We start from the raw sequence: 25758 nt of genomic DNA, 5'->3' as shown, positions 1-25758 counted from the left end.
TTAACAATCTGAAGAGTGGATACTGTAACATCTGAAATCACTGCATATTTTATTAGGGAAAAGCACTTGAATCTGATAACGTGTGTGTTTATGTTACATTCGTAAAGTGTGTATGCATGTGTGACCTAAGTCCATAAAAGAAGTCCATCGTCTGTCCCCCTTGTCTCCCTCTTCCTCCCCGCCCCTTGCTCTCATTGTCCTTACCTGCTGTCCTGCTTTCTGCCACGCTGCTGATGTTCCTGCAGTCAGGACTGAATCCAGCGGCCATGTCACCTGTGTGACAGCCGGTGCATACTAATGAAGAGGTGCTGAGGAGGTGGGGGGTGCGGGGCTTGACTCTGCTCTTTTTGTGCTGGCAGGAAACGCCTCCAGCACTCCACTTCAACCCTCCTCCATCTCCACACCGTTCTCCATCCTCTTCCTCCACATCACTCTGGAAGAACAGAGAAAAATAGGAGGATGGGGAGGGGGAGCTGTAAATGTGCAAAAGATGGGAGAAAAACAAGAGGGGTAAAATGAGAGAGAGAGAGAGAGGGTTGGAGCAGGGGGGAGATGAGAGAGAGAGAGAGAGGGGAGGGGTGTGCAGGAGAAGGAGAGCGAGGGCCGGTAGGGAGCAGGGGTGTAAAGGGAAACATCCATCACTGTTTTAAGTGACTGCAGTGGGACGGAGCTGAGTAAAAGGTCGTCTGGTCTCTTTCTGTGCGCAGTGGGCACCTGTGCAGAGCTGAGCAGCTTCCAAATGACTCCGGGCTAATTATCTCGCGCGGGCCGTCTGTTACGGCGGCCTGACACTTTTACTGACTCACACGTCTGCTGCAAATGCGCAAGCGAAAACAAGGCGACCAAACACAATCCTTTGCTCCAACAGAACGGATCCCACTACAAAGTAAGGACTTTATTGCAAAGTGTAAAGTTGTGGTTTATCTTACCTTCGAGCATGGAGAAAGATGAATTGCCGGGGCTCCTAGACAGGAAGAGATAATGATAGCAATTTAGCATGAGTGTAGAGAAAAAGACAAATATTACAACCTTCTCACAGTGTTGGAATTTATTCCCTGAAATATCAAAAACATCCCTGATAATTTGAGGCGCCACCTGCTCAGGGGATCAGCGGATATATTTGAGAACGCACTAGGAATGACCTGCTTCAGCAGAGACACAAAGCAAAGCAGCAGTATGTGGAAAGGAGAGAGGAACATGTGTGTAGCATAAAGCATGCTGGAGTTCTTTAGCTTACAAAATAACTGTAAGTGTGAGTAACACAAGTCTGTTTGGTGGCCAAAGGGTTAAAAGCATTTAGCCAGTGGGGACAGTGTTAGGTTGGCTATAGGTCACATTCAAGTCCCAGCCACCGGATAGCCAACCTGCAAGACAGAGCATAATTATCCCAGCCAGTTACAGTTCAATAACTCCATCAAGCTGCTAGCCAGATACCAGGTTTCCCTGGCAACGCCTCCGAAGTGAATCACAGATCAAAGAGAGAAGGGGAGATAACACGGGACCCGGGGAGGGAGCAGGGCCAGGAGACACACTCAAATACTGTGGACATGCAGACAATACAAACACACACAAACACACACGTACAAAAACACCCACACACACATAAAACAAGCCAGGTCTGAGCGCATTCCAGTTGGCTGAGACCTCTGGCCTGCCAGGCCGTCGGTCTGCTCCCTCTGAGCTTTGTTGTTTGGTTTTCAATCATCGGCCCCACTTTCCAGACTCCTGCTCTGTGCCCACAGGCCCGCCGTGAAAATCCTCCAGTCTCAGCGCAGCTCCACTGTCCTTTCAATAGACACCCCCACCTCCCACAGCACTTACTGTAATCTGTAAAAGTTAATGGAGTTTATCTCTCATCCCTGTCGCCCTGAGAATAATAGAGAAACTTTTGTGCTTTGGATGCACAGGGATAATTACATTAGAAGTGGCACCACGATTTATACCCCCTTGATTGAATTAAAAACAAAATTGAATCGGTTGTGTGTAAAACGTGCGGTACAGGTGCGAGCGCGTGTGCTGTCATGTGTGTGTGCGTTCAGGTGACTGTCTGGCCTCCTGCCGCAGTGTCTGGAAACTCAGACGCCCCTCCACCACCCCCCACCGTTTCCAGCTCCCCTTCCTCCATTCTGCACTGCTCCACTATCAGGCATACCTGACGCCCCACCACCACCACCTGAACTTCCCTCCCCCCACCCCACTGCGATAAGAGATCCACCGAACACTAAGCTGCTTCAGCACACAACACAACCTGACAGTCGATGCAAAAAAGGAGAAAACAAATTTTAAAAAAAACAACGAACCCTCTTATTCACTGAATCCATCTGATTTCCATGTCTGCTCCTGCCCAAATCCAAACATGGCAGATAAATGTTAATCTGTCCTTATTACTTTTATCGGGGAGCGTTGTGGCAGCGGAGTGTGTTACATGACCACCTCTGAACAATGGAGTGTAATCTCCCGCGCACACTCGGGTCCATCAGCTGGAGCCTTTGGTTTATCTACACCTATTCAAGCTCTGAATCAATCAAACTTGAAGACGAGCTGAGCGCACACACACTGTTTATTTACACGTAACGATGAAGCTACCGTATTTATATTCAGCGTCTGGCTGAGGCAATGCGACACTTCCTTGTGCACAGTTCTTAAGAGGTCTTAACACCACGCACAACTTGTTTACCATCATTCTTTCATCTGAAACGTCAAGTAAAAATAATTTAGCTCTGTGTTTGTAAGGACAAAATGAATCAATAACTGGAAAGCTATTATTACACCTTGCTGTTGAGTAATTTGACCTTGACAAACACTTCTGGATAATTGCACCTTACTGTATCATAATTAAAAGATTTCATAAATGAAGCTTGTAAATATTAAATTACAAACAGTCAAAACAAGTAAACTGAAGCAGTTTTACCACTTCTGTAAATATTATTTATCACTAGTAGCAAATACAAACTTAACCCCAAAGAATCATTGACACAAGAGACATAAGATTCAAAAGTTGTAGCATTAATTTCCCAAGAAACAAAACGAGAATTTTCCCAGATGAGCCGTCCTTTCATTTCCAGTCTGTCAGAAGTAGTGTGATGTTTGGACGTCACGAACGGGGTCAGTTTAGCGACTGCTCATTGAAAAACTAGTTTGACTTTGAACAAAAGTTGTATTCCCCATTCAGTGGAGTTACAAACTAGCCGGGAGCTGATTTTTTATGGGGTGATATTTATTGGATCCTTGGCGGATTGCTCTAAGCATGCTGCTTTGTTACTGTTGAGGGGTGGGTGGGGGTGTGGTGGTGGTGGTGGTGCTGCTGGTGAGGATTTCATCAGTGGGCTCGGGTGCTGCCAGACTTTTGCTGCGTGTCAGACAGACCCTAATAAAACTGTCTGGCTGTTTTGTGGGCACCAGCTTCGCTCTGGCTGTGCTGCGTCTGACTGCTCAGCACTTGTCGCACTGTGCCTGGCTGTTTGGTATTCATGGGGCATGGCACTCCTTCAGCTGTTGCTGGGGGCTCTGTGGCATAGGCACAGACTGATTAGTTGGCATCGGCATTGTTCACTATGAAACCAAATGGGGAGACGGGGAAGGAAAAAAAAAAAACATAATTAGGGAGAGAGGGAGATGGGAGACTGGGAGAGCGATGGAGAGGAGGGTATTAGAGAGAAAATCAATTGTTTTGAACTGCATTCCTAATATGAGTAATTTAGCAGAAATTAGGTTTTCAGAAAAGCATGCTGCCTTGGGAAAAACTGAAAGTTTAAAAACCAGGTCAAGCTGTAATGGTAAATGAATTCACACCTTTCAATGGCATAAAGGAAAAGAACCATTTCTATAGCGGGCCTAATTTATTGTAATTGCACTTCTATAGTCCTGTTCATAAGAGACCTTTGCAATGTTTTCATTTTCTATTCAGTGTTCAATCTTGTCTTTTTAAGAGCCTGTCTTGCTGAATTACAATGTCTGTCTTCCTTGTCCTACGCCTCCACTTTAAATATTGATTTAGATCATTAACCAATTTGGTTGTGACATCTCACCACAATGGCACATTTCAAAAGGAATTGTCAGATAAAGAAAAATAATAAAATTCCAGTGGAACTACATTTTAATTGAAAAAAAACTTTATGATATCTCATTTCCTGTCCCCTGATTTTTCCAGAGATCACTATAAATACTTTAAACTTTTACAACCCAGTTACTGTTAAAAAAATAAGTAAAGCAAATTTCTAAATTTAAATTAGTGCCTTTAATTTAAATGTATTCAGTTTTTGTGCCCGATGTATATGTATAAGTGTAAATTAAAGCAAAATCTTTAGCCCTTGCTTGGTCTACTTTTTAGGCTATTACTGTCAAAAGCTTTATTCTCAAAATAACATTATATTGCAAAGCACCCCATAGCAGCTGGCTTTGTATGTAGCAGTATAACAAACTATAAAACACGTAAAAAACTATCACAAATAAAGAGTGCCTAAATGTACAAGCTGTGGGCAGGAGATTCGTTAGCGTGCTGCTAAAAACAGTTCTGTTACATGTGTTTATTACAATGTTTAGTTTTACAATGTTGCAATCAGCAGCAGCAGATGTGGCATTACTCTCAGCTTGCTGCTGTTGCATGTGAATGAAGCTGGAGTTCTCAGAGCCCTGGTAATGGAGGATCAAATATATTGGCTGTGCTGAGGTGGTGACAGGAGTTAATCAACACGGGTCTGGGGTGTGGTGTTTTGAGCTGCTTGGTGCCCTGCCATTTCTAACCAGACCATGTTTTACTAGAATGGTATTCAGACAAAGATGCTGACACAAAAAGGGATGAGAGCGTCGGTTGACAAAGCGGTATTTCGGTTTTATGGTGATGACAATGCTATAATCAGTTTTCGGGGTGGTTCGGGGGACAAAAACCCCACAAAAAAACGACATATTCCGACTACAAGAAAGGTGCACATATTTGCATAGGCTGCTCCTTCAATGCTGCTTATAACTGTTGTAACGGAGGTTCTGAAACCACAAATCCTGCACACATTTGCTCTTTATTGTACGCAGCCATTGCCTTTTCGCACGTCACATCTTCTTTCTTTCTAGAAATTTTCTCAAGGATTTGTACATATTTGCAGTAAATCAGTTGCTGCTTCATTCCGACTCCACCCTTGGAACATTCGGCAGAAAGTCGATTGTGCCCTCCGCCCGCGTCCCAAGAGCCTAACCCGTGATTTTTTATCAAGAGAGCTCACAAGTTAGGGTCTCAGGGAGCAGGTGAAGTACGACAGAGTCTACTGAGGAGCTGCAGTCAGCTGCAGGGCACTGAGTGGCACTGACACCTTTCTCTCTCTCTCTCTCTCTCCCCTCACACACACACACACACACACACACACACTGTCTCTTTCCTCAACCACTGCCACTTAAAAGTGCCCAATTTCTGCCCAAAGGCACCCACAGCCACACAATGTCTGTCTTTTATGAGGCACCGGTTCCAATCAAAAAGACAAAGTGGCCAGAGGAAAGCATTCCCATGTTCCTTCTTTCCTCCACTGCAGATAACTTATTTTGTGCAGAAGCCTCAGCATGATTCCAGAGCACACAAAGACATGCAAGGGTACAAACGCTTTTTTTTTTTTGCTTGCTGTCAACTTATGCTAAATACCACAAGACACCAGACAACAACAGCGGCAGCAAGTAGAGAGTGGAGGTGAAAAAGGAAGGCGAATTTATCGGACAAAGCGGTAAATTCATTGGAGACGAGACTAAAATGATCTTCATCGCAGCACCCAGACAGAAGCAGAAGCAGAGGCTCAGACAAACAGACAAGCCTGCACTGCCTGCTCTGTGCTAACTAGCCTTTGTGCTGTAAAAGGAAAAGCCCCCCAGCCAAGCAGCCGGGCTCGCCTCTTTGTCCTAGAGAGCGGCAGCTGATCATCAGTCTATATTTCTCTTTTTCCAGTATGGCAGGAACCAGGACCCGTCTGCCTGTCCGTTTGCACTGACTGATGAATGCAGAGAGCCACCGGGCAGCCTCAGTCGATGGCTATCCACCACAGAAGCAAGTGCGCATAGGTTCGGTTATGTATCAATTGAAAAAACGAGAGTGGCTACTGGGCGATTAGAAGGAAAATTCCATATGAACACAAGTTTAAAAAAACAAAAACACGAACACATCTCCAGCACAGGTACAGGTTTACAAGCAGCCTCCAAAACTTATGTCGGCTCCATTTCACTTTCTACTACTGACTGCAACATCCTCGACGGCAGACTCTACCACCTACCCGCCGAACTCTGCCGGCGTGGCAGCAAGCTTGGCACATGACATATTGTCAGTGTCAAAGACGACGAGCTTCTATTTAACTGTAAAACAGCTTCAGGCACAGTTGGAGCCAAATAATCCACAATAATTGCCACAAAAAGCCAAACTGCAGTACATATTAGCAAAGTAATATTGAAAACATTCCCATGTCATTTTTGCCTATCATGTACGCCAAACACACCAGTGACTGCCCCCACCCCTCCTCCACCCCGTCCCCCCTATCCCGCCACCCACCTCTCAACTCCTCCCCCTCATAAAAAAAAAAAAAAACAGTCGGATAGATGTCTCTGACTGTCTCCTTCTCTCTGGGGAACGCCAGGCAAAGTGGAGGCTTCCGGAAATAAATGCTCCGTGCCACCCGACGCGTTGCCTCGCAAGCTCACTCCTCTGTCTGCTACCGACTACGCCTTTTGTTATCCTCCTCTGAGCTGAGGATGAGGAAGAAGAGAGGGAAAAAAGGGCAGCGGCAGAAGAAGGGGAAAAAAGGGGGCGAAAGAAAGAGGTGGAGGAGGATGGGGGGGTTGGGGTGGGGTGGGGTGGGGGGTGGTGGTGGGATGCTGAAGCTGAGGTGTCCGCGGGAAGCTGCAGCCAGACGCAGGTCAGTGAGGTGGGACGCGTCTCCCCAAGTCCCCCCTTCCCCCTCCCTCACACTCACAGCCCCCACACCCCTCCCTACCCCCAGCAAAGAGCATCACTCCATCCCACTTGCACTGTCAGCTCCATCTCAGCATCTTAACTGCCCCCCCACCACCACCACCATGAAAACTCCTCCTCCTCTTCCTCCTCCCTGCTCCAGACACCGGGACATCAACCATGTCGTGACACTGTCATATACACCTTCTACTTTTATTTTCCTCCGTCTCCTTCTGTCCTGTGTCATCACAGGTCCAACGCGATGGCTGCATTTGCTGAACAAACAACAACAACAACAACAACAACAACATCAACAACAAAAAACATAGCCAAAAACCTCTGCTTCCTCCAGCCGCCACCACAGTCCCCCCCACCCCCACTCCTACTCCCCCACCTGACCCTTGCACCCTCAAGCCCTGCCTCTGCTGGCCTCTACCACCAACTCCTCACCACCAACATCCCGCCACCCATCCCCTCCCATCACACCAGGTCGGTACCTGTCTGCTTGTCTCGCTTGTCTGTTTCTCCCTGTCTGCAGCTGCTTGCCCAAAGTGAGATACTGCAGCAGGAGTCTGCAGCGACAGCCCTCGCTCTTTCTCTCCCTCTCCCTCCCTCCCTCTCTCTCTCTCACACCCTCCATCCAGCCTTTGCTGGTGAACACGTTCCTCCCTGCACTGATCAATTTCTTCTCTTTTCCAGCGGCACACAGATGCACACTCTTAACACACACACACACACACTGCAGCGGACCGGGGTGGCTAGCGGTGGAAGAGGATGCACTGCCTTGTAACATGGAATGTAACATGGATGCAGCTGGCACTGTCACATACAAACACTGATGAACAGAAATAGCCGATGGTACAAAATTGCCAGTCATCTGAGACGGATAGCACACAAGCTGGACACGCAAATACACACACACACACACACACAGAGGCAACAGCAAACAAACTAACAAGACCCCCTGCCACTCAAAAAAACAAAGACAACCAACACTGCTTGAATTGGGCAGCAAGATAGTGACACTATAGCTCTGCACACACACGCAGACTGTCAGACAGAAAATGTGGTCAGCACAAGCATGCAAGCAACACAAACAGTCACTGTCACAATATTGTGACCGAGGCTTTAGAGCAGTCAGGAGCAGTGTAAGGCACATGGCTGTCTGGGTCAGACACAGCCACAAAAGACAATACAGTGTTAGAAGATTCTCTCTATTAACACAAATGGCATTTTGAAATCATGTTTTGTGTAATTCCACATCTGCACACACACTCCAAAGTAATACTCTGTGTGTTGGCCCTTACATGTCTGCTGTCGACTGGCAGCTGAAACACAAATACCATTCATGTATATATATATATATATATATATATACAGCTTTACATGCAGAGAAGCTTTGCAAACACATTTCTACCTTTATCTGGTAAAAAATTCAAACTCATTTGCAGAGTCACAAAAAAAAGCTTAAAGGAGATATGTTCATTTCAATATTCAGCACAAGTTCACAGAATTTTTATGCTGTTTTATGTAGTTCCCCTGCCAAAAAATGATGTTGTTTTAACACCTTAATGCGTACAAATGTGATCAATTTTTCTGACGCAGGATATTTTGCCTGTGGGGCAAAGCAGTAGAAATAAAATGGAAAAAGATGACATTTTTGCTCATTCTCCTTCTGTCTGAATAAGATCTGCCCTTGACAGCTTGTTTTAATCTCAGAGCTTAATCACCTCCAACACCCTGGATAGATTAGGGTTATGACCCTGTGTGACATAGAGGGGGCAGGGAGAAAGATCTGCAAATGTTATCATTGATTGATTATGCCCTTTAATTCAAATGGAAAGTAGCAGCATTTTAACTCAGCTCACTATAGAAAAGGCTAAATTGGAAAATGTCACTTTGTCAAAGACGGCGAATGTGTCGGTGCCTTATTCTACAGGAATGTACAGAAACGTGGGGAGCCACGCGCCGACGAGGCATACGAGTAAATCCTGCAGCCAATGTCAAAACCGTGGCCAGGTTTAAGTCTATGGGGGATGGTTGGTCTTCGCAGATTGGCTCGGTGATGGTGGTGGTGACGCAGAGACGGGGGGTTGGGAGTTTGCTGTATGCTAAAGCCAGCGGGGCCAGCAGGCGGCCATATAGGTGATCAATCAGCTCCATTACAGCCGTGTCACTGCAGAGTCTGGAGCTGTTGCTGCATCTTGCCCATCACCCCTCCCCATACAGCAGCAGCAGCAGCAGACATTGCTCGGCTTGTTTCTAGTCTGGACTAGAAATAGAACCCACTGGTGTAATGAAAGTGGTCCACAAGAGTAAACACAGTGCAAAAGCAGATGTATCGGTTATGTATCAGTGACATAGAAGCCATGGGAATCGGAGCATTTAGGCATCTTATTAGGGGTGGATTTGCCACCGATCACAGAATACAGAACAAAGTTGTTGTGACAGAGTTGAAGCAGATTCTAATTCACTCGCTTTGAATTGTATCAAGACAGAGCACCCAAAAATAGGAGCTGCTCCATTGTGATCGGGAAGTATTAGCACAAAGAGCCAAGAGACATTATGCAGCAGACACTTGCAATGACACCTCTGGTTTTTCTGAAAAAAACTCAAAATATCTCCAAGCAGTGTGGAGATGCAAATCAGATGCCAGGCAAGCATTAGACAGGTATCCAAACAATGGACTTATCTCAGTCAGTGCGAGCAGCAGACTGGGAACATGGAGCAGCAGAAGTAGGAGGAGAGAGGGGGAGCGGAGGAGGAAGATGGAGGCTGGAGGGGGAGGCGGCAGGGAATATGTGATGCACAGCGCCTCACCAGCCAGCCAGCCAGCCAGCCAGCCAGCGGGACATTAATGACGATCATGTCTTGTCACACTAGCTGTCGGGCCAGTCAGCAGATCCTGCCCTTGTCCCTGCCCTTCTCCAATCAATGGCATTGATCTGTCCCAGGGGTCAAGGGGCAAGAGCGTATCAATAGGGGGAGAGTGGCTGATGCAGCAGGCGGAGAGGGGCTGACTCCAGACAGATCAATGACACCCCCCGTCTGCCATCGGTGTGTTATGATTATTCATTTGCCATTAACCCGACCACATTAAGGGAATATGTTTCCTCTGGAAGAAATAGTGCTGGAGGCTGCTCGTTTTTATAGAGAAGTGAGATTTTATGAGTTGGGGAGCTAAAGTACCATTCTGGCTAGGACTGACAGTGTTCTAGTCTCAGACGATTTGTTACTAAGGTCTCCACCCGACGGTGACGTCAAGAACAAGAAACCAATCACTGCTCTGAGAGTGGTTACAGACGAAAGCGGTAATTGGCTGCTTCCAGCAGGATTTCAGTCTGAGCTTCAGTCCCTGTGATACATTAAAAGGCTCTTAAAACTTGAGGAAGGAAAAGTTTCACACAGTATATTACCTATGTGAGCTGGGTTAACCCCTGTGAATATACTGTTTCCTGAATTTCTAAATAAAAAAATGCATTATAATCTGCAATGTGATCACAATGTATACACTCCACTGACAATAAAATCAACTGACTTTGTAGGTGTTTTTTTGTTTTCCTAACTCACTGAGATTTATCTTCATATAAAGCAATAAGGAGCTCTGAAACAGCAGCATCTTCTCTCAGTCTTTCTCTACTAAACTGTAAACACAATAGCAGACGATCAGCTTTTCTTGCTCTAGCAATAAAAGAGAAATAAAAAAAATTCAAAGCTGAGGTGTATAGTGAACTGGCCTAAGAAATATATCTCAGATGAGTAATTCAGGGTTTTTCATTTCTAAGAAGACTTTTTTTTAACATGGTGTATGTACCTTCATAAATCTATCTAGCTTTGTGGCGTTACAAGCATTGTACATTTTTCAGGACTGCAGCATACCGAATTCAATACAACAAAACTGTTATTTAATAAATCCTGAAGTCCCTTGAAGAACCTTGAGGTTCCGGGCAAACATACTTTTCAAATGGGCTGCTACAGCAGCAGAGACTTAACAAAAAAAAAAAAAAAAAAAACCATAACCGGCCCTATCTAATCCCATAATTTATTTGTTCAACCATCCCATAAATGAAGGCCCAGCTGGAACCAATGACTTTTAGCTGTGCTGCTGGGGCAGCTGGACAGCGGAGTGCTGAGGCAGCAGCTATGCTTTCCTATACACATCTGGAAGAACTATTGAGGTTCAGAGGTGAGGAAAGATGAGAAAATCGCAGTTCTTAAAATAAACACTAGCGAGGCACATCTTGACTCTCCGTGCTCTGTTAAATTTGTGAGAGCATGAGGAGAGGAAATACACCTCTTTATGTAAAATAAAGTATGTATTTCTGATTAAATAAAGCAGCTACATCTGTTCTTGCCTAAGCTAATACTTCATTTCGGCTGTGATATTCCCTCCGAGCCTCATGCATACTGTCCAGTTTTCAACAGTTATTCTGAGCTTTTTTTTCCTGTGAGTGGCTCAGAGCAGCAGAGACGTGAACCCTGGTGATATTTAGTTGAATGAGGAGGCGTGATCTTCCTGACAGTGGGCTTGCAAAATGAAAGATAAAAGAAGTTCTTGAGTTTCCAGGGATTTACCAGGATCATATTCCCACACAAAAAAACCTGTTTGATGACAATGACTCTGAGGTTGAGCAGGATCACTGGGTTTCAATGGAGATATTGGTATCACTCCAGATTTCATTACTAATAGACTAAAAATAGCTGTTTCAATTAGTACCATTTAATTTCTTAACTGAAATGAAACAGACGAGGGCTTTTCCGTGGTTATCGAGAGGTCAGAGAGCACGTCTATACAAGCTAACAATATGTAATATGGCTTTCAGTGATTGTTTTGCATGATTACTTGAATTTCAAAGAAAGACATCTGGCTAACGTCTTTGGAAACTCTGAGCATCTAACACATGAAAACAGATGCAATCTCTGCCGCTTGAAACCAAAGAGCTAATTGGATAAATAGGAAAAGGTTGCAAAAAGGTGGTCTACTCAGCCATGACCCAAAACAACAAAAGTAGTCCTGTCCAGCAAAAAAAAAAAAAAACAGTTACAATGATAAAGAACTACAGCAGAAATTACATTAAAGACTCGTTTTGTGAGCTGCATTTCAAATCCTGAAGAGTAACCATCTTGAGCTGATCTGCCAGGCCATTTTTCTCTTGTGTGGCACTTTGGAGTCATTTTACAAGCTGTGGCTTTGTGCCAGACAGAGATGAAGTCTGACGCAGTCAAGCAGTGGACAAGTGCACAGTAAACAGAGACTTCAGTGTCGCTGAGGCAAGATTCAACCTGAAACTAAATCTCATATCACAAATGTTCATTGTATGGAACTGTGGACAATGTATCACAAGTCTCTGAGACAATGTACAAACATTTCATTTTTCCCACGCTGGGAGAAATACTGAGGTCTGGTGAGGCAGTGGACGGACTTAAGCTTGTGGTGGGTGTGACAATCAAATGTATCATGCAAAGAGTAATGCTGTATAACCACAGCACATGGCAGCCACCAGTAAGAATCTGCTAAATACAAGCCCGATTTATTCTGATGATTATATTTCATATTTTGTGCTTGTACTGAACCATCTGTGCATCGTAACATTTGACACTTGGCTCACATGCAATTGATTGGGAAGCCCAGTGCTAACTGAACAGGCTGAGGTGTAACGCTTGGCCTCAAAGACGGGGCGACATTTTAAAAAAGCGAGGCCATCATTGTGTGAAATAGGTTCCACTGCACATTTACACCTTAGCACCAGCATATTGCAACAACTGTAACACTCTGTTTTATACACAGTGAATTTCACAGTACGACTGAAGCAGGAACATTTTTATAGATCTAAATGCCACAGTGTTAGTTCAACTATTTAACATGTCATTAGGCTTATTTACTAGCATAAAATTGCATTTATGCCTAAGAGTTTGCACTAACAGGACCAGATGCATGCACGTATGGGAGGTTGACTTCTCATTTGTTTGCTCTGTGTGTTTTGCAGGTAGAGGAGCACTATAATGCAATCAATGAAGTGCAGTTACCGTGACTAACCACAGTGCATTATGTCTAAAAATACAGCATTCCAAAAGCTAACACTAATTGAAGATTTGGAGCTGCGGCAGGCAGGCTGACCATGTCTAAAGGTCAGCTATAAAATGAGAACCACAGGTGGGCAAAAATTACATTATTATGAAGACTAACCCTGTGCAAAGGCATTCTGAAATGCTGCAGGCTGCATTTTAAGCAAAGCAATTTTCTGATGACATACGTGTACTCCAAGGAAAGCTAGAAGGTTGTACAGTTAACTCCCAGGGTGTAATTCTAAACCATACAACCTACTACCTCAACCCGGATGCACACATTTACAAATAGGATCCCTCTTTGAAGAGAGTAGGTCATCCTTTAGCCAAAATCATTTCACTGTTCTCCTCATTTAAACAAAGCCTTTTTTCATTTTTAAGCTTATTTTTGGGGATGTTATGCAGTGTCACAGAAGCAGCATGAACATATATGTGCTGTTATTGGGGGATTATGTTTATAAAACATCTATAAAATAGTCATTCAAGTAAAAAGAAAAGGTTAAAAGCCGATGTTCACACCACAGTGACAAAGACCCACAGAGGCGAGCTTGTGCTGTCAGATTTGTCACAAGATCGGATCTACGGGTTTGTGCCAAATGGTTATGGCCAAAGTATCAAATTAATTCAACAAAATGTAGCATTGCTGTCTCTAATGTGACGTTACAAGTGCATATGCGTCCCAGGTTTAGCCGTTTACAGCAACATGCTGATCAAAAAAATAGGACCTGACCTCAAAACTTTTTGTCTTGTGTACTGAGTGTTTGTTGGCAGTGTTCATGACAGACACAGTGAATCCACTGCAGCTGGCAGCAAGAGACCCAAACAATGTAAGTTCATCAAACAGATGGTTAAAAGATTGTGACAACTTACCCTTGGTGGATGTGTCTTGCCCAAGGGGGGTGGGAAATAGGGATTTCTGGCAGGGCAGTTTTTTAGTTTGGGTCTCTAAAAACAGGAAAAGGAGAGTTGTTTTCAGATACCACACAACTGTTAAGGCCTGGTACAGAATATTTACTTTTACCACACGTAAACAACATCAGATCCACATGGGGGGAAAACAAAATTTAACACAAATGACTGTACATTCTTAAGTTGCCCAGGAGCGTCATATGTCTCAGCACTTCCCAGATATGAAATGATGTCCATAATAACAACAATCATAAATCTGTTGTGGATTGGTATCCTGAACTAGCCCGCAGAATTGCCATAGCAGTCCCCATTCTGGCCAACAGCAATGCGGCTGTGGTGAGAGGTTAGTTCAACTTAGCCAAAACCGCAGATAGCAGAGAGCAGAGAGCCTGAGAGGGATGCCAGTGTAATCAAGCATGCCACGGTCAGCTACCATTAACTGTGCCAGTGCCAGAGAGCCACAAACAACGGAATATTCCTACAGCTGCACTGCGACAAAGGAAGTCTGAAGTGAGAAGAAAGTAAAAAAAAAAAATCAACTTACCCGGATTTCTACTGTACATTAATTTCTAAGTCTTTCTGTATCCACATGTTCTACCTGGGTATGAGCAACGAGCAGTAAGCAAGGAGCGTGGTTTTTTGATTATGAGAAAAATGATGAAAAGACCGAAGGGCACTTCTTAGCTCAGCTCACTGACAAAACGTGTTCAGTTCAGCGATACGCTATCCGCCATTTTCTCTAAAACGCACAAGAACAGAAGAAGAAAAAAACTGGATACAAACTATTTGCTGCTATCATTAATTCAAAGTTTTCCCTTCTTCTCCCTCTGTCTCTCTTACTCTCTCTCTCTCTCTCTGCTGGCTCCATTACAAAACCTTAACTGGAAAGATCACATGATTTCCTACCAGAAAGCCACAGGGTTCCCAGTAAGTATTCTGCTGACATTGTGAAGACATCTTTTGTCTAAATCAAAATGTTAGCCCGGCCTACCCCCCCTCCCAAAATCTGGCACCTTCTCGGGTGGAGGGGAGGCAGTGCAAAGGGTGGTGTTAGGAGTCATGGAAACCTCTATACTGGCAGCTTGCCCAGCACCCCGAGGTGGGGAGAAGTAGGGGCTAATGTGGTGTCGAGCAGGAATGCTTAGCGCCTTCCAAAGTCAACTCCATGGGCGTGCTGGTTGCTTATGATTTCAGCGCAGATGCCAACATTTTTTTGACAGAGTAAATACAAAAGATTGGATGCCTAAAAATCTAATGGCAAACTATATGAAAGTATCTAAATCGATGTGGCTTTGCTGAAAATGATAAAAACAGGGTTTGATAGGAAGAACTCAATAATCAACTTTTTTCCCCCATGAGTATACAATATTTATATTCCTGTTGAATGTCTGCTTTATTCAGCGAGTGAATACGTATGAGATTATTTTTAAGCAGACAAGCTCTGACTTACAAAGCAGAATACAGACTATGAATCTCTCATGCATCAGCAGCAGACAGACGTGTTTTCCCATGCTGCAGACCTCTGCAGTTTAGCCAGAACAGTAGCCCAACACAGTCAGGTGGTATGATACAATAACACAAGCCCATGTCATGGACCTGTGACTCACTAAAGAGCAACGAATCCGCTAGAGACAAGATTAAAGTTCTGCCTCTGGAGCATCTCACACACTGGCTCTCTCGCTCAGTTGAACACCGAAGCGTTGAGCATCTGTGGTATCACCTTACATTATTAAAAGAAGGCATACTGCCATTTAAGCAGGAAGACTCTGACGTGTGGTGAGCATTTCCTCTTTAAAATGTAAGATATGCTTGTGTCACTTAAGCGGTGATATTTGTTTGTCAGTGGGTCCACAATGGGATATGATTTTAAAGAGTTATCAGTAAGTATATTAGAATGTACTGGTAGTTGGTTTATTTTCTTCATGTGTGCACAAATGTGGAAAGACAAGAACAAAGGTTCTGCAGATGCATGCAAATCACAAAAATACCAGGAGATGATTTGGTCTTTAGTGTCAATCATTTGATAATCTGGTGGGAAATGAAGCTAGGACAGCGATGCACAGCATTTACACAATAATAAAGAATAATGTGAATACACACTTAGATCCCACTCCAACCAGCAGACACATTTAGATTGACATCAAAGATAGTGTAATGTGATTATAATGCCAGCAAGCAGTCTGCACTGAGCTGAAGATTAATGGGTGGTTTTTTTTGCCATTATCTGTCATCACCAACAGGCTGCAACAAAGCATTCACCTTCACTTGATTAAATCCCTGCAGCCATCTGAAGGGAGACACACATGTATGTTACACCTGCGGCCACTAGCTCGAGAAGTGGTGCCATAGAAGAGTGCCATCACACTGCAGGATGCATTGTGGGTAACATTGATTCAATCATGTGAAGTCAACACCTCTGTGCTGTAAAATAATCACACAAATGTGCTGCATGTGCTTCTCTGCCGTTCAGATGGGTTGTTTGCTATTAAAATGATTATTTATTGCAAATCAGGTGGTGCACAGATTGGTGACATCCTGGCACTTTGCACCTCACTGACAACTAAATGATTTTACAGTGAGAAATATATGACTGACGCACGTTAAATATCAGATGACTGTTTTCACTGGCTGAGAAGGCGGTGATGATGAAATACCACACCCTGTCTACACAATCACTGTGCATATACAGTAGCATGGAAATAAAGTTAAGATACATGCATCTTCCATGTCCGCACTTGATTGCATCATTAAAATTAACATCTCACCTGCTTATTTGCTCCAACCCACATTAAAAAGACTCCGACAACACAGTTCCAAAACATTCCCCCTACCGAGACGGTCATTTCATATCCTGAGAGGCAAAAGGCCAGGGTCAAAGTTCAAATGAGAATGGGGGTGAAGGTCTTCCCTTGGGGATGGGATATACCATTGTGAACCAGACAGGGGTGGAAAAAAATCAGACAGACTTCACAACCTGGTAATCCATAAAATGCGATATATCTATACCCGATGGGGGAAGGAAAGGACAAAGGTGGAAACAACAATTTAGATGTGGATAGATATGAAAAAGCTGCAGAAACCCGATCTTTCATGCCACCAAAGATACAAAAAAAAAACCTACAACAGTAGTTTTTCATGAAGCTAAATATGCATCCGCTATAATGCTGTAATAATCAGGACTGTTCATTTGGCATATTTGCATTTTATAAAATGCACAATTTACACAAATTGGTTATCTTTAGTGAAACTGTGCATACTGGCAGCCAAAGGTGTGAGGGAAGATAATTTGTGCTATTTTATTCTCCACAGGCACACCAGAGACAGAGGGGGTTATTTTTGGCTCAAAGCTCTCATCTCCATTAATTTAATGTTGCCTCGAGCCGTGACAGAAAAAACAGTCAACAGGTTAATCCCAACAGAAGTTTATACAGTTTGGTCTAATGAGACACATGCCCATCCAGCCATTTTACACTGTATAAGAATGTGTCTTGACTTGGCAAAGATGGGATACACAGTGAATTCTGAAATGTACATGAGCATATAGGATTATTCTGATTCTTGAGCATGTTGTGATAAACTGCAGATTATTACTGACAAAGAAAGTGAGCACAAGCTGCACACAGGATTTATTCAGTTTCCCCTGTAGGGAGGCCTAGTCTTACTGCGCCCTATTCCAGCCTCTCTTTCTGTTCAGCCATGGGGATTTACAAAGGGGAAAATAATATAGAACAAATATATCAACAAGTAAACTAGAAACAGAAGATGTTTGCAGATGTTTTATGGGATAAATGCTGTTCTTGTGTCAATAACATACATTTAAGCAGTCTATCTCTGAGCCCTGGCATATACAACACACAGTCACAGGTAGACAAACATTCATGAGACAGTAGCATACAATACATCTTAATCGTGCAAAAAAAGGCAGAATGAAAATACTGAGCCCTGCCTCCTCACAAACCTGGCTTTGTCAGAAAGTTGTTGATGCTCACAAATACTGGCAAGGATTATAAAATATTATTTTGTGAAAGCTAACGCAGGGTAATGTTGCTTTAAAAGCTAACAGAGCTTTGCCGTGCAGCCAGCCGCAGCGATGACTTTGCCTGACCCACCTGTCTGTTGATCCTGCTGCCTAGCACCAGACTAAACACTGAGATTTTAAGCAGGTCTTATTGGCTGCAGCTGACTAACAAACAGCCAATCGGTGCACAGGGAGGGATGGATGGAGGGCAAGAATCAGACTGTGAGAGTAGCAGGGAGAGGAAGAGGCTGTGCAGAGACAACCGAACCTAACAGAAACTCCGAACAACAAAGCATGCCAAGACAATAACTACACCGAACACTGTGGGTGACACTTTTTCACAGAATAATCATTTTCTACAACTCAAAGATTGTCTTTGAGGTACATACTGCTGCATCTGAATATTAAGTGCTAGAGATATGAGTGTTTTTTGCTGGAGTATTAAATGTTGATGCATAACAATAACAAAGTAAAAGGGCATCTGTTTCTGAATGGCACTGAATTGATTACCTGGCTTCAGACAAGGCTGCTATCAGACCGTGCTTTTACCGTCGCTAAAAGGGATCAATACCTAATGAATTCCAAACGGCGGAGTTTCAGAAACATAAATGTATCCTACACATGAGTGCATAAAGTAACCTCCACGGATCGATGAATATGACATTACACACAGCCAGAGGAATGCATCTTCTTAATTGACCTGAGCATTTTCAAATTAATTCAAAGGACAATTAAAATGGATTGGATGGTGTGGCACCTTCATTCTGGAATCTCTGAGCGCTTTTTATTGTGTGTCGGCTCACCTCATGACCTGGCCTTGTGTTTTAATTACCGCTGTCTGCTATCAGGCTGCTCAGGCAATATGGAAAAAACAATAGAAAAATGAAAGGCTTAGTTCAGCATTTACACGGTGACAGATTTAGCCCTATACACTGATATAAAGTCATCCAATCAATTAAAAATTACACAAATGCTGTGCGGGAAGTGGAGATAAAACAGGAATCAGTAATGACTTAGACAACCCTCAAAATGTGTGCAAATTACTCGCAACTGCTTTTAGTGGGGAAAGACACCTTTGAGAATATTCCTGTAGTTTGTTAAGCAACATTCACACTGTCCGATCATTATATGAGTAAGGAGGCTTGTGGGTTTAATTTTAATATTTGCTATTATACATGTGGTCTGCCACTACTGAGGGATGCTAGTTCAGAGAACTGACAAATGCTCTTGCCATTAAAAAACAAAACAGCATTTAAACTGGGGGCTAATGCAGAGCAATGTATTACTACCATTAATGCATTTAAAATATGTGACACAGTAAATTAACAGGAGAGGGTAAAACAACATATTAGTACAGGTGCAAGGGGCATTTAAAACACTTCACACATAATGGACACAAAGGGCATTATTCTGTATTAAAAAATACAATTATATTCATGTATATCTAAACGTTATTTAAGGAATCATCTCTCATTCAGTCCTGTGCACCAGCTAAACCCCACATCAGTAATGTAGAAAAACTCAAAGACAGTTTTTCTGTTATCTGTATCTATAGCCATATAAGGTTGTAGTGACAGGTATATTTCAAAGACTCCTCGAACATTATATGGCACAAATAATTCTCTGCGGTCAGTCTCCAGAGGAGCGGACTGTAATCGACTACATTAAGAATGACTTCTCATTTAGGAAGCAGGAAAGGCAGTTATCATAATGATACCTTTTCTGTGTGTGTCCTCACCAAATGCTTTCCCAAAGATAATCCCTCCGCATAACCTCTCATTATCAAAGCAATCGTCTGACAATGGAAAGAAGAACACACTGGAAATTGTGTGAATTAGTCTAGGACTATGAAAAAATGATTGCCGATTCAAGGCTTTAATTAGGCCCGTGCAAAACAATCAGACACAATTAGGAGGTACCAGTCAATAAGCTAAAACTCATAAGGAAGAGGAGATGAATTCATATTTAATGATTTTTAAATGGTTATTTGTGCTCAGATGACTTTAGCTCACAGTTTGGTACTTGATAGTGGAGGGCCTCCACAGCTCTTATTGCGGCTAATAAAGCAGGTGACTTGCAGGTAAATCAGCAGGTGAATCAGTACTGCCTTCCAATGAAAATGACCATTAGCTTGTAATTGACTTCCTAAGCACCATGAGTAGGTCCAAAAACATTCACTGCATCTGTAAGACATCCACATTACACCACAGAGATGCCAGCAAGGTCAAACTAGTTTTAAAATGAAACTTTTCATGGAGTCCAAATGTCTTGTCCTGACTTTGTAAAGCTGTCAGAGTAAAATCTTCTAATGAAACTTGCCAAACTTTCATTTCTGAAATAATTCTAAAATGAGCAAACATTATGGGAATACTGACAAAAATACATCTCTAAACGTATTTTTTGTTACTCCCAGAAAATGTGACACGAATAAAACCACTATCACTAAAATGTTTGAGTGTGCACAGGCTTGACACATGGCTTGAAAGTTGAACTCAAACCCTAAACTGGCAGATGATTTATATTCAACTTTATACGAAACTGGGTTAATACTCATAGTACTGCTTCACTGTAAATAAAAGACATGTGACTAAACCTCTAAAATGTCCACTGTTGTCCATTAGATTAAAATACAGTATATGTTCCAAATTTAATTCTAATGTACCTAAATATGAAGAAAATAAAAAAATCTCGGCACTACTGAGATGAACTCCCTATCCTCACAAAGACAGAAAAATAAGTAAATCAAATACACATTTACTGTGTAAGAAATGTTTTTCCAATGAGAAAAGAGTTCTAAGGTTGTGATCAAAGAAAAAAAAACTTTATCTTTTTAAAAGAATGCAATAACTTATTGAGAGAAATGGCTCTGATATTACATCAAATTAAACAGCCAGCCAGATTGTGAGTGGCCAACTAAAACACAGGCAAAAGACGTCCTGCAAACATCAGTGGAACTGACAACTGCAACACTATATTATGTACCGGATTTATTCTGCTAGGCCTCTATGATCTCCAGCACGCAGCCACATAACACATGTGGACCTACTTTATGATACTTCTTGATATGTATGATGCATTGTGGCTTACAGCATGAAATCACATGCAGCTGGCCAAGATAATAAAGTCAGGCATCTGTCCAAAGTTCATGTCCATCCATTTGGAATTAAAGCATTTGTCTTTGATTATCAATTCTCCAGCCAGTTTGTACAAAAGCGTGAAATATCCTCACATGGCCTGAAGGCGTGCATGTGTCTGTGTATGAGTTGGTGGAGGGCACTCTGCAGAGATGCGCTCCAGTAGAAAACATGTGGGTCCTTTCACCCCAAAGCCATGTAGCCTCACGGAGCACATGTCAGTCATCCGTGATTGCAGGCAAAGCAAACGGACTGGGACAGCGCAGGGATTATAAGGCAGCCTGGTGTTTCCACTGGGGTCTCCCCTGCTGGGCTACATGGTCCCAGCTCCCTTTGTCTGCTGTTAACCCGTTAAATCCCGCGGAAGAACCCATTCAGAAATGTGTCACACACACCGGGGGTGCATTTTGTGTGGAATAATGATCTTAAAGGGGTTACACAGAATTGTCACTGATTCTAACCCCCCCCCCCCCACATCCCCCTGCCCCCTCCCCTTACACACACATTTATTTGTTTCCTGGGGTGTTTGTGGTTTCAGTATTTGTTAACTTAGGTTCACCCCAACACCTACAGAAGACATCCTTAGAGAAGTCTATCAACACCAACACAGACTCCTCAGTCATTCTCCACAGATGGGGTTAAAAAGGATATTGACCTTTGCATTTTATATGAGGATATTACAGCTCTTATTACTCTCTGGATACACACACTGATGTGCAGATTATAGCAACAGAAAAGGCATTTCTTCTCACTCCTTTGCTGTTATGTGCATCCTTTGAAGCTGAGTACATTCCAACTGTGTTTGTGTTATAGGCAGAGATAGAAAGCACACGCGGGAAATGTTGCGGGTTCACTGAGAGAAAGTGTAATTATGCTGCAGCAATGCCCTCCATGATTAATGATGTGGGCCCCCGAAACCAAACCATTGGGCCAATGGCAAATTACCACTATAAAAATAAACCATGATGTGAACAGGTCAGTGAGGCCGGAGCACAAAATGTCTCTTAGTGTGTATTTATATACGGTGTATGAGTGAATAGGGAACGAGCTCTAGTAACCCAATTAGTGTTCGTCCACTGTCAGAGAGCAGCTCCATCACCGCTACACAGCAGCTCTGCAGTCATACAGGAAATGTGCTTTGTTTTTGCGTTCAGCTATGAAATGTTTCTCATATGAGCTTTCACATAAAAAGCACTGATTGAAGAACTGAGCTATGAGAAGAGAGAAAATGAAAAAGAAACACTATCATCTCAATTCTCGTTTACGTCATCCCATCATCACTGCTCTGGTAAGGGAATGTGGTGCAAATGAATATCAAATGTACTGCTGCATGACCTAATCCTTCTACCACAAATCATTCCCAGAAATACGACAGCTTTGGCTAAATCTTAAAAAGCACAATGCACCTACAAACGAACTGCAAGAAAAAAAATCCTCAAGGGTCCCCTCAACGCTGCAGAGTCAAGTTCACATTTCTTGTCAAACACTGACTACACCGCTAGGTGCATAACCACATGTGATTAGTCCTTCACAGCACCCTCCACCCAACAACACACACACACACACACACACACCCTTCTCGGATGGAGAGCACTTGACTCGTGCCCAAATTGAACTCTCATGCACTCTACTTTTTGTAGTCCAACTGCCATGAAGTATTTCATTGAGAGCATTGCACTCTGAGTAGAAGCAATCAAGAATTCTCGTGGGTATGAATCAACATTTTGAGATGCCTAGACAGGTGTCATAAACATAATAACAATACAATTTGCAGAGTTCTGCCAAAAATTAGACCAAAAAAATCATCTCAGTGAATGGAAAAATATTTTCTGGCATGATTACTAAGTGTACAAATTGTATCTAATTTGAGAAGAACAAGAATTGATATTGTTTTTTTGTTTTAGCTAAAAGCTGCACTCAGATCACAGAGGGGAATCCTTGAGTGCTGAATAAAGAGCTACCTGTCTGGACTTCATGCTACACTGATCATTATCCCAGCTAAGACAGTGATTTTTGTTTTTGATCATTCATTTGTCTGGACTGAAATGGGGTTTCACACTTGTCAGCACACCTTTAAGTGGCATCTTCATAAATTCCAACAAGCACACAAATGAGCAAAACACAATGTTTCGACGCAGGTAATCCATCTAACTTTATTGCACATTCAAACAGATAATTAATGGCCCATTAAATGCACAGCCTGTGGTTTCTGATGAGTATGAATTTGAAGTGTGCACGCATCTTAACATCAATCAGATGAAAGCCTGACAAACAGCCCCATTCTCTTTTAATAACAATAAATCAAAGCGTGCACATGGCCGTCTCTCTGAGACAGAGATAATCAAAAGCAGAGAGTGAGATGGCCAAACATCATGTCTAATGTCCCAACAAACTGAGGATCAACTATTTCCAATTAGGATTACAAAGACAAATGCAAAAAATAGAATGAACCCATCCACCCTGTCTTCTTTTTACACACACACACACAAACACAATATCCAATGCATCTTTGTTGTCCTCGAAAATGTGAACTAAAATAAATCTTTCTCTCTATTGTTCTCTCTTAAGCAAGATATAAGAGAAAATGCTCGCTCTTGCGCAGTGCTCCGTTGCCCGTGTTAGTTTTAATTTCTCACTTCTTTCATTGCTGTTTAATCCAGTCACATCAGCTCCCTGAGCAGGTGAACTCAGCCAAAGACTTTCCCACGGTCTGAGAGCAAATCCAACGCCCCGAGCCCTTCCTGAGGGCCGGCCATCTGTCCGTTCTGTTTGGAGTGTGTTAGGGGGTAAAGCGTCAGCTGCATGACCAAATTCAACGTTCCAACACACCCCTCCTTCATGAAGAAAAGCCCAAAGCATCCATTCAACTCAGCACACACACACACAGCTTGTGCCCAAACACAAACAAATCAACAAACAAACAGACAGATGTGACTCCTCACATTTGACTGATCTGCAATCCAAAAACCCTCATACACATTCTCTGTTACTCAACAACAATTACGCACATTTTTCTACAACTGATCAATTAAACCTGAATATGAATGCTGACATTTTACTTGTCATTTGTAAATCAAAAAAACGTAATGACTATCTTCTTACAAAAAAGTACACATATAATCTTCTTTCCCGCATTTTCCTCTTTAGAACGTAGAAGTTACTGGTTGAAGAGAATCCTCATTAAGGGGATATCTGCCCCTCAACAAAGGAGTTCACCACATAAACCTTGACCTTTGCTCCCACTAAGGATAAATCATCTGTGCCTCTAACTTCCACAGAACAATACAACCTTACCACAAAAGCAGATAAAAACGTACGCCAAATCTGCAAATTTAAAGAACATCGTGTTTCGCCGAAAAAAAACACATCTTATTTTGAATTAGGATTTGCCATGATCATGTGATATGTTTCTTTCTTTCTCAAGCACATGCAGCCACCCCCATCCCAAAGCGTTCCCCCTACTCTTTTCTCCCTTCCTCAAACTGACGTGCTATCATTTTATTTCCCTTCTCAAAGAGCGACTCTGCCGCTGGTGGATGTGGTCCTCGCCCCGGCCTGACGCATTTTTAAAATGCGTGACATTGCCTCTGTGGGAGCATGAGAACGGAGCTTCCTCAATAGTAGGGTCCCCATACCCGGCCCGTAACCATGGAAGCAGATGCCTGCCCTCCCGGCCCTCCTTACCTCCTGTCGATCGCAGGCTGTGAGCTGCTTCGGCAGTGAAAAGAGGCTGTGCCTGCCTTTCTCCTCGCTCTGACCGAACTTGCCCCACTCCTCAAAAGGAACCATTGAACAGGTCACTGGTCTAGACTTGTTTGCACGGTCCAGGGAGCAGCCTTGATGTAACCCTTGCTCTCCTCTCTCTCTCTTTCTCTCTCTGCCTGCCACACCAGCCGCCCAGCGACTGCAGACAGTGGAGGGGTGGCGGGGGGGACATTGGAGACGTGGATTTGAAAAGGAGCCCGTCCGATTTTGCCATTGTGCCTTTTCATTCATCGATCGAATGAATATCGAACCTTCTGTCCCTGCGTGTGTGAAACGGATAGCTTAGCAAGCATTTTTTTACCTCTCTCTTCTCAGGTCTGTGTTGTGGGCCCAGAGCTGTGATTTCTTTTCTCACTACTTGTAACGGTGTCATTTTTTAATACTGATATGGATATTTTGTTATGTGATTAGCAGGTTTAGTAAATTTCATCGGTGAATAATTAAATCAGATGAATTTTTTGGTTTATAATTTTGAATGAAATTGAATTTAGTGTTAATTAAATTAAATTGCTTAACTGTGCAAAAAGTAAAAATAAAATAAAGTAACAAAGTAAAGTTAGCAGTTGTCACTATTTGCAGCAGTTAAATAATAACTATTATTAAAATGTAATGATTTTTTTTTTAAATCTGAACAATCTGTGAAATCTAAATTGCTGAGTTATTTTAGGTATTTTCTAGGAATACAGTTTGTGTATAAAAAAATATCAAAATGAAAATAATGCATATATTACTGCATTATTTGACCTGAAGTATTTTTTTTTAAATTTACAGCATTTAGTCAAAGTCCACTTAATTTATCAAGACCTGGCAATTGACAGCAATTAGTTAAATATAATCATTATTTCAACAGAGCAAAAATTATATCCATTTTCATTAACATAAAGTGTGTGTGTGTGTTTACATATTGACCTCTCACAGTAAATGGTTATGGATGAGTATACATGCTTGTG

At 42.8% G+C, this 25758-nt stretch overlaps 1 protein-coding gene across 1 annotated transcript; it reads right to left on the bottom strand.

Annotated features, from left to right (window-relative positions):
• LOC114446581 (uncharacterized) lies at window positions 1–25022 on the bottom strand. Its single transcript, XM_028422235.1, has 5 exons — window positions 24929–25022; window positions 24728–24817; window positions 13853–13927; window positions 930–964; window positions 1–433 (listed from the first exon to the last, which is right to left on the bottom strand). Exons 1-5 carry the CDS (start codon window positions 25020–25022, stop codon window positions 89–91), a joined length of 639 nt encoding a protein of 212 aa, XP_028278036.1. The 3' UTR covers window positions 1–88.
• Window positions 25023–25758: the final 736 nt, after the last annotated feature.

The sequence above is a fragment of the Parambassis ranga genome, chromosome 14 (assembly GCF_900634625.1).
Source record: "Parambassis ranga chromosome 14, fParRan2.1, whole genome shotgun sequence".
NCBI lineage: Eukaryota > Metazoa > Chordata > Actinopteri > Ambassidae > Parambassis > Parambassis ranga.
Note: the sequence above shows the minus strand (reverse complement) of the source record. Positions and strands in the feature narration are given on the sequence as shown.